The following is a 10,009-nucleotide window of genomic DNA, read 5'->3' as shown; positions in this document are numbered from 1 at the left end:
GACCTGAGGTTTGAAACTGTGTCACTGTGATTCAGATATCAGTAATACTCATTTAAATCCCTGTCTTTCACAGCAACACTGTTTCTGGCGTTCTGGAAGAGACATCGAGCTTCCTATGTGTGTGAATGGAAAGTGTCTGACTGGTGTGAGGAGGAGGTATGTTCGGTTTAACATGTTATATACAATTTCAGTAAAAGCAGGTCACTGCTCATTTTGAAATTCATGTCGGATTTTTACTTCTTATTTTTTTTACTCAATTGTAGGAGGAACTGATCCTGCAAATTGTGAACAATGTCAATTGTGAACCCAAGAAATACAAGCATTCCTATCTGCGCAGTACGGTGGTTCTGATCTGTGTCCTAGTTATGGTGAGTGATGTTGTTGTGTTGCCTCTTCACATATTTAAAGGGCTTGTATACTGTCAGAACCCTTATTTGACTAAGGTTCATATCAGAATTAGATGGAAAGTGGGTTCAGGTTTAAGCATCTAGTTAAGTTCTACCAAAAGATGTACAGTAGTTAACAGAAGCCATCACAAGTATAGTAATACAAGCAATTGTTTTTCCCCAGATACTGTTAATCATTGGCCTGACACATGCCTTGGTGGTGTTCAGGGTGATCGCAGCAGAGCTCTTGGCTAAGGGATCATGGGAGTTCCTGAGCACCTACTCCAACATTGGAGCAATGATGCTTGGGGCTTTTCTTCATTATATTATCATCACTGTCATGACACGGGTACAGAGGTCTAAATGTGCATCTCTGTGTAACTTTAGTAATGTTCTCTTTGACCCTGACTATGTCTATGTCTTTGTCTTTGCAGATATCAAAGATTGTAGCCATGAAGCTCTGTGAAATAGGTTTGTTTATGTATTCTGGTTATTATCACTTCTTACATGGTGCAACATTCAGAGTGATAAATTCGCGTGTTCAGGTTAAATCGGCAGCTACTTGAATAGTCAGTAACAGATGTCAACAGGTGGGCAGTGAGAACAGGCAAACAAATCCAGGAGAGCTGCAGCAGCAAGGCGGGCGATCAGACAAGATGTAGGTCAGACACACAGATAACTGACAGATAACTGGCAGCAGATTCAAGCAAGCAGGTAGTGTCTGGAACACTTGGCAGCATGAATGATGAAGCCAAGAGGGACTGAAAGCTGTCCTCTATTCACTCCTCTAGTTTGACACATTCTGATAAGCTCGCCAGGGCCCTGGACTGGCTTACTCTTAAATTGCTGAGTGTTTGAGCCCTTTTTGCACACTTTTCATATGTGTACAACTTTGCAGCCTTTCCTGGGAGAATTATTCATAAAGTATTGTTAAAAGCAATGGCAAGGGAAAGCCAAGATCATTTGAATCACTCAAAAAAGTGCTGGCAACATGCACAGTATGAAGGCCTTGTTGATGAGCAAACAGCAGGGTTCAAGGCTTAGAGTGTAGAAATGGGCGGAGCAGTTGTAAAGGTGTGTCATAGGTCAGGGGATAATCAGAGGAAGGGAACACACTAAGGACAACTGCGGGGGCAGTGAGGAATGACAGGGTATAAACTATTTCAGAAGTTGCACTAGAAATGGCTGGAGAGCATGAAAACCTGGGGCCCTGTAGCATTGCTTAGTCTTATGCCACTGTTATGTAGAATATATTTGAGCCTGTGGCATTTGGTTGTGGTGCCTGGTATGGTTTTTGCTCTTAGACAAATTAGTGATTTAATGGACCTTTTTCACAGCAGATCTTTTTTACTTCAAATAGCAGGAAAAGCACAGGTTTAGTTAAGAATTAACTAGAATTAATTAACATTAATGATGGCTTCATCCAGTTGAAATGTGCCAAGACAGTGAGGCAGCTTGCCTGATATCGGAGCCCTGGAACTAGTTCATCAAATGAAAATGCCACCATCATTATCGGTATCAATTACTCCTGTGCTTTTCCTTCTATTACATGTCAGGAGTCTGTGTGAGAAAGGTTGTGGCCGTGTGTTGACTGGATTCTATAAAAGCTGATGTTTTAACAATAACACCAGATATTAACACTCAGACATCTTCTCCACTTTGTGCAACAAATACTGAACATACAAGATATAAACAGAGTAAACAGAGAAAATAAATCCCTCCAGCTAAATCTGACATTCTGGATGTCCCTAAAGTGTGTTGTGCCCTCCACTGGCCAAATAGTGAAATGCATGACAACTGACATGAGGTCTGTCTTCACCAGAGGAAACAAGATCATTTGCGGCCACAGAGAAAAGTTTCACTGTCAAGATGTTCACCTTCCAGTTTTTCACCTACTTCTCCTCGCTCTTCTACGTAGCCTTTTTTCTTGGCAGGTGAGAGCTTGTGGCCTCAGTTAGGGCTGGCCAGTAATGCAGCATTAGTGGTGGTTGATTTTGATGTGATCACACTGTGTTATCATTGTACAACAACACATAATGACTTATTACCCTAACAGGATAAATGGTCATCCTGGTGGTTATGTTCGAATTGCTGGGAAATGGAGGCTAGAGGAGGTGAGTAAACACAGATATACACTCACTGGCCACTTTATTAGGTACACCTGTACAATTGTATGCAAAACTAAAACATTTTAAGCTTCATAAACACAGATGTTAAGGCAGAAGTGTTGCACTGAATTGTATACAATAGTACAGGTGTACCTAATAAAGTGGCCAGGGAGTGTATATCCCACCTAGAATGGTTAAATTACCTTTTTTAAAAATTACCAATGCATTTTTATTCTAAACATTTTACCCTCTGTTGTGCAGTGTCACCCCAGTGGATGTCTCACAGACCTATTCATCCAAATGGCAATTATAATGATACTCAAGCAAACTATCAGCAACGTGTTTGAATTCACTGGCCCGTAAGTATACATGAGATTTGTGATTACATAATGTCCAATGTAAAATCCACTCTCCTAGCACTGGGTTCAGACTTGTTCAAACTGGGTGTTGGTTATACCAGCTTGTTCTGCAGGTGGTTGAAGAGGCAGAGAACTCAGAGACTACAGAGAAAATGTGCCCACTGCTACCTGAAAGATGAATCAGAGGCCAAAAATGGAGCTGAACTGTGTGATAACTGCAAGCTCCGAGACTGGCTCAGCAACTACCGCCTCAGTGACGTTGACTCCTTCAGCCTGTTCAATGAGTTCCTCGAGATGGGTATGCACTCTGTGGAATGCTTTACCCATAGAAATAGTAGGGCGGTTTTGGAAAATATTTTTCTTTGCTCTCTCCACAGTGATTCAATTCAGCTTTACCACCATATTTGTGGCAGCGTTTCCTCTTGCTCCTCTCTTAGCCCTTATTAATAATGTTATTGAGATACGCTTGGATGCCATTAAGATGGTCACTCTGGAGCGCAGACTAGTTCCCAAGAAAACCAATGATATCGGTGAGGATCGCTAATAAACTAAGTATTGATTTATTAGCTCTTAGTTGGCAACATGACAGTAAAATAGCCTGTAGGTCTTGTGTGCATGTTTACTCTTCATATCAATGTTGCATTTCTTCAGGGGTGTGGACAGATGTGCTGGAGGCTATTGGTGTCTTAGCTGTTATTGCAAACGGGCTGGTCATTGGTGTATCCTCGGACTTCATTCCTCGACTGCTGTACCGTTACCACTATGGCCCATGTGCTAATGGCACAGTCACAGATATTGAGTGAGAACGTGCAGCTCTTTAGATAATATCTCTGTTTTCCCATGTTGCCTGCAACACTCCTTCTAAATAAATTCTTTTTTTTTTCTTCAAGCTGCATGGTTGGCTACATCAACAACACTCTCTCCACTGCAAGGATAGATGATCAGAACATACACAACGCATTTTCAACTAATCAGCTTCCTAATGGCTTGAATGTCTCTTACTGCAGGTTTGTTCAGTTTTAAGTCATATTCGTCTTTTACAGCTGAAAAGTGATGGCATGATTCTGACATTTAGGTTACAAGAAACCAAAGTCAAAACATGTAATTTATGACTAACAGCAGTGCTGAAAGCAGTGATTCTGCTCAGCCCCAGTGTTAGCTGGGTGTTAGCTGCTGAGTATTCACAGTACGCTCAGATGTCTGTCATTATCCTCACAGTATTACTGTTTCTGTAAGGACTGTGTAATCTCTGGTTATAAGAGTACTGTACATTTTTCCTAGAAGTGGATGGACATTTCTACAGCTGGTCCCTGCAATCATCTATTACATGTTAATATCTTTAAAAAAAAATCAATTGATAAGAAACATAACATCGGTTTTCTGGTTTGTTCCTCTGTGCAGCTATAAAGACTACAGGAGCAGTGAGGACTACAGTCTTACCCCACAGTTCTGGCTAATTTTAGCTGTCCGCTTTGCATTTGTCATCCTCTTTGAGGTAAGCCATGTGGCACCTTGACAAAGCAACAGAGCACATTCTCACAGTCATTTCTTTGAGCAATTGTTACAGTAACCTATACAACTCCCAAAACCCCACAGTATCTTCCCAGCTTTGAGCTTTAAAATGTCAGTGAGCTGGTCTATAACAGTCTTTGATGCCACCATATTGTCACAGAGAATTCATGTGCCTCACATCTTCCTCTCTGCTTACAGCATGTTGTCGTCATATTCAAATTCATTGCAGCCTGGTTTGTACCCAGCGCTCCCATGCAGGTGAAAAATGACAGTCTGTTTGATAAACTTAACAGACTAAAAGAGGAACTCAGGTGAGTTTCACATGGTTACACTGGTGTGATTGCCAAATTAATATTTTCAAACTGTTATATCACGCATCACATGTGCCTCTTGTGATTTTGTCTAAATATTTTAAAAACAAAAACTACTGCACAGATACAGATTCATCCACCTGATATGCTGTGTTTCAGCTTATGGTAACATTCATCCAGTCACAGTCGCTTACACTGACTTACATTAAAATGATCCCACTGAGTACATACAACGAGCTGTGATATTGGTGCATCCCTAGACTGACTATGAGCTGCATATTTCATTTGCACATTTCTCATTTGTTTATGCTGTGCAAAATAAGAATGCCAATTATAAACCTTCTTCAAACTGGCACAGTTTCACACACAGTGACACTGGACTTTAGTGGAAGATAGCCTTTGTCATATTTTGGACTTGACAGATGTGTTTGCTTGACTGACATCTCCGGTTTTCTTGTCTTCCCTACTAAAAGTCTCCTAGCCCTCAAAGCATCAGAAAACCTGCCAGAGGAATGAGATTCACAGACTTCTTCACCGCTCTTTGTTTCCCAGATGTTGTAACTAACCAATCCTTGCTTTTATTTCTTACAGGTCATTTGAAGCGTGACAGCATTCAGACTTTTAACCGGGACACATTTGAACCCAGTGTTGCCTTGTGCATTAAAGTGTCCAGACTAACAGTGCTGACTCAAAGTCATTAGTCATCTCTGTGTGAAGAGTTCAGACAGGTGGCTCTCACTTTCTTTTATTGTTTACAGTCAAATGTTAAGAACTGGCTATCCGGATTTTTATCCATGAAATGAAGACAGCCTCTTTTTTTTTGACAAAACAAGTGTACAGAAATTGATTTTACTGACCAGGTCCTTCATGAAATTATTCTTATTCTATTTTAAGAATGCACTGACGGCTTTCTGTTGGATCTTTATATTTGTGAGTTGTATGCAAGTGTTTTTATTGAAAACCTACAGATAATTTATACTGCTGCTGCAAATAGAGTACCAGTTGTGTGTTACGATGTTGCCTTATATTGTAAAATGCGCTGTGATGGTTGTTGCATTATTGCAGATAGAAACTGATGTCAGGTGTTTTTTGTAAATCAGATGCAAGAATGTTTTGTGTTATAATATTTTATATTAATGAATAAAAGAGGAAACATTTGTCCTAGTTAAATGCCTTTTCAATTCAAGGTTGTCAGATAAAAGTGTCTCATAATTAACACTGAATTTACTAAATCACCAATTAAAGAGATTTGTACTGGAGCCACATGCTTTTATGTCTAGGTGCAGTGTTTCAGTAATAGCTACTGTACATTTATGCCACTTTTGTCATTTTATTTTATATAATTGCATAGAAATTGCACATGGTGTGCTTCAAAGGCTGATTATAGTATTCTTAGTCTCTATTTCTTATGCACAAAATATCATGATGAAATTTTGTCCCCCAGAAATGTACTCCTGGCCATGTGGAAAAGACAAAAAATGAAAGAAAATAGAGTTGAACCTGTACTACTCAACAACACAGCACCCTTTATAAAGGAGTTGTAAATTGTAACTAATGTGGTCATGTGAAATGTAAATACTGTAAAAGGTTTACTATGCTTTATAGATAAGTTATCACCATTAAAATAGGGACTTTTTGGTTTGCCAGGTTGTGAAAAATCCCTTTAGCTGGTTCAACTGTTTGACTTATTTTCTGAAAACCAGCGGATTACTGTCTGGAAAAAAAAAAAAATCATTTATTAACAGCTTTGTAACACAAACACCTGCAGACTGGATGATTAAAACCCTTTATTAATGTCACATTAACATTTAGATCTGTCATATTGATTGGTTATTAGAACTTGAGAAACTCATCAATACTATCGGTAGACTGCCAGCACTCCACTACTTTACTACCAAATAGAAATTATAAACGCAGTAGGATTTTTGACAACCTGACAACCCAACTGTTGTTCTTATTAATGATTGCAGCTATAACTGATATATAAAGAATTATGAAATGATTTATAAAATAGGCAACCACTTCAATAAACCCTTTACCAACTGGCTTTTCTGGACTCCTGACCTCAGTATTTATAAAATCCTCAGTAACCATAGGCCTGTTTGTCTGAAGAAAGTGTGGAAGGTGCAGTGAAATAAGCTGATAAAGTCTTTACTTCAGATACATTACAGCCGCACTTGATCTATTTTGAGTTTTTCATGCAACGCAGGTGTATGTGTCACGTGATCACGGGGAGCCAATAGCCAAGAGAGTTCTTCCCAGGTGCTGTTGATCAACGCGAAGGCTGACGTCTGACTAGTTACATCTACGGCGCTGCACGATGTAACTAAATTGTAATAAACTTACACATTGTGAAGTAAATTGACCACCATCTACTCTTGGATCATTTCTCACCCGAGGAGAGAAAACATGGTTGTGATTTTAATCGCTTTCCTCCTGGTGTGCGCGGGCTCATTGAACAAGACTTTCCTCGCGGCTGGTAAGAGTGTACAAAATGAAACTTTATTTACTCAAATAGGATTTACAGTTTAGTGAGGGCGCTACCTTTAAAACCCTTTAATGTAATCATAGTGGTAGAATTCAGTTTATTATGTTTGACATTGTAAACTATTGTTAACTATTTGTCGCAATCAGATTTGCGGGATTCTGGATGCGTAAATGTCAGGATCATAGTACCTGTCGCGCAGTCACATGCAGTTTCCTGGCAACATGAGAGATAAACCCGGACTTTGGACCCGGATGTGTGTCTCTGTGTTTGAGAAACTGTTAAAAAAAGCAATGGTGAAGTTAGAGAGGAACCAGGGAGTGCAGTTGTGCAAGTTATTGTGTGTTTTGATGACATAGTCACGAGGAGCGCAAGCGCACAATATTTTGAGGAACAGGTCCAGATAAATGGCTACTTCTCATAAATTAGCTTGAGCGATTTAGATTCCGTTTTGACAGGGGATCAGTTAACTATGTCCTCAAACACAGACGTTTTTTTTCCAAAGTCTGCAAAACACCAATTTACTCATAGTCTGACAGGGTCAAAGAGTAAACAGGCTCACTTTCAGGTACCAGCAGACACTCTGTCCATGGCTACACACTAAAGCTCCACAGAGTGTATGCAAACCATTTAAGTCCACAGACTGTATGCAAAGTGTTTTCTCAAGTAAGCAGTCATTTCTAGTAATTTGCTTACTGTATGTATTGTATCCCACAACATAAAGTACTGTAGAGCTGCACTGACCTAGGCACTGCACTTACTGATCCATATTTTGGGGTCAGTACTGAGTGTTGTCAGATTATATTCCTAAAGTAAAGAAGACTGTGTAAACTCCGTGTGTCTCTGTGTAGCTCAGACTTGTGTGGATGAGAGCAGGTTTCAGGAACAGGTGATTCTTGTGGGACAACAGGGGCCTCCATATCGGCTCAACTGCCCTCTAGAGTCTGTTCAGTCCCAGAACGCCCCACAAATCCACCTGTCCTGGCAGAAGGACTGTCAGCAGCTCCACAGTCAGGAGGGAAAGGCCTACCTGGAGTTCACCAACCTCAGCTTGAAAGACCAAGGGAATTACACCTGTATGCAACAGGGGAACAGCACCATCTCATTCACTGTGCATCTCATAGTTAAGGGTATGTATTAGTTCCATGTACAAGTGTAATGAAGTCACTTAAAACCTGATACTGTGATTGTTTTGCTCTTGCTGCAGACTCCTATTCATCCCCACAGTAAACTTTGTGTTGGGAGTGAAGGGGCTAGTTCAACAGATTGGCTACACCTGCAAGCAGGCATTTAGTTACAGCAGGCCTTCCGGCAGCTTTACCTGGCAGTGCAAAGGAATGTCTCTGTTGTCTGCAGCTCTTGCAGTGAACACAGATAACAGTGGTATGTCTTTTTACAGAGCCGCAATGCTCCAAAGCTCCAGAATTCAAATCTAATGGAGGCCTGACTGAAATGTGGAGAAGTGTCGGATCCACAGTGGAAATGAACTGCTCTGCTCTCCTCTTCTGGGACCCTCACGAGGAGCACTGTGATACTGCACTGCAGTGGAGTAAAGATGGCCAGCCTCTTACAAACCTCACACTTTACATGCAGAATACCTCCTCATGGTGATTTGGAGCCTTTTAAACAGTAGATTTCCACTGTTTATTATGTTCCTGCTTCAGTTAAAGTGTTTGAGAGTGAAGGTAGGCTCTAGTTTTCTGTCCCGTTTATCAGGTCTCCTGCTGTTGGTCAGCTGATGATAAACAGTTGGTTGGTGATCACCATCAGGGACCTGGAAGACTATGGGCTCTACAGCTGCACAGTGAGGAATATTTCATCTGATTTCCACTTACAGAACTCAAGTAAGAGAATTTATGAGTCCATGTAGGTCTTTGATTTTCTGTCTTGCATTTTGTGCGAATTTGTCAAAAAAAGTACCTTTGAAAACGTGTTTGAACTTTATGACAATCATAGTTTCAACTAAAGCGTTGTCTGATTATTTTCAGCTTATTTTTTGATTGTTTCTGTGTGTGTGCAGACAGCCCCAGCCACACAGCTGCTGTTATTGCAGCCATTATACTCCTCCTCTTCCTGGCTATAGCTGCTGTCGTGTACTCCAGGTGTCAACTCAACATCAAACTGTGGTACAAGAATTCTTACGGAGAGTACGAACTCAATGGTGAGATCGATGTCGAAGTGATGTAACATACCGTAGGTATAAATGTGGAAGAATCCTGTATTACCTGTTTGCTCTGTAATATCATAGAAGTTGACAGTCTCTCAATTAAATATAGAAACCCACCCCTTATTTCTGTAGCTATTGCCAAGAAATCCCACTAAACTGGAAATCCAAAAAATCATTACATATCAGTCACTGGGTCAATGTTCTCACCGAACCAATAGCGTTAGAGAACATTCACATCATAATATTATAGCACTATTTAATTCACTGTTCTCTGCACACAAACATATATGTAAAGCCAAAAAAGTAAGAAAGGAGAGAGGTAAAAGTAAAAATGAAGATGAAAAATAGATAAAGAATGTTATATTAGAATTACTGCTATGTTTGTGTCTCTGTGCTTTCAGATGGGAAATTATACGACGCCTACATATCTTATGTGAGCAATGACTATGACAGGAAGTTTGTCAAGTTTATTCTCAAACCTCATCTGGAAAAGAAAAATGGATACAAGGTGCATCTTAACGACAATGACATCTTACCTGGTGGAGGTAAGCTCCATCCATCCATCCATCCATCCATTTTCCTCCGCTTATCCGGGACCGGGTCGCGGGGGCAGCAGTCTAAGCAAAGATGCCCAGACTTCCCTCTCTCCAGACACTTCCTCCAGGTCGTCCGGGGGAATGC

General features: G+C 40.4%; 2 protein-coding genes across 2 annotated transcripts in view; both read left to right on the top strand.

Moving 5' to 3' along the window:
• Positions 1-6,702, top strand: part of LOC109951098 (anoctamin-9) — a 12,005-nt gene extending 5,303 nt beyond the window's left edge. Inside the window, 14 exon segments of the mRNA XM_020585392.1 lie at positions 74-156; positions 264-368; positions 571-833; positions 835-857; positions 2,209-2,320; positions 2,443-2,500; positions 2,756-2,853; positions 2,955-3,151; positions 3,231-3,383; positions 3,505-3,652; positions 3,744-3,860; positions 4,255-4,348; positions 4,564-4,676; positions 5,268-6,702. Of these exon segments, the coding sequence (XP_020441048.1) occupies positions 74-156; positions 264-368; positions 571-833; positions 835-857; positions 2,209-2,320; positions 2,443-2,500; positions 2,756-2,853; positions 2,955-3,151; positions 3,231-3,383; positions 3,505-3,652; positions 3,744-3,860; positions 4,255-4,348; positions 4,564-4,676; positions 5,268-5,283 (1,580 nt within the window). The 3' untranslated portion in view covers positions 5,284-6,702.
• A 210-nt stretch (positions 6,703-6,912) lies between these two features.
• sigirr (single immunoglobulin and toll-interleukin 1 receptor (TIR) domain) overlaps positions 6,913-10,009 on the top strand; it is a 9,310-nt gene continuing 6,213 nt past the window's right edge. Inside the window, 6 exon segments of the mRNA XM_020625587.1 lie at positions 6,913-7,155; positions 8,013-8,291; positions 8,561-8,768; positions 8,878-9,005; positions 9,182-9,322; positions 9,730-9,873. Of these exon segments, the coding sequence (XP_020481243.1) occupies positions 7,086-7,155; positions 8,013-8,291; positions 8,561-8,768; positions 8,878-9,005; positions 9,182-9,322; positions 9,730-9,873 (970 nt within the window). The 5' untranslated portion in view covers positions 6,913-7,085.

This window comes from Monopterus albus, unplaced genomic scaffold, assembly GCF_001952655.1.
Source record: "Monopterus albus unplaced genomic scaffold, M_albus_1.0 scaffold7.1, whole genome shotgun sequence".
In the NCBI taxonomy this organism is placed as follows: domain Eukaryota; kingdom Metazoa; phylum Chordata; class Actinopteri; order Synbranchiformes; family Synbranchidae; genus Monopterus; species Monopterus albus.
Note: the sequence above shows the minus strand (reverse complement) of the source record. Positions and strands in the feature narration are given on the sequence as shown.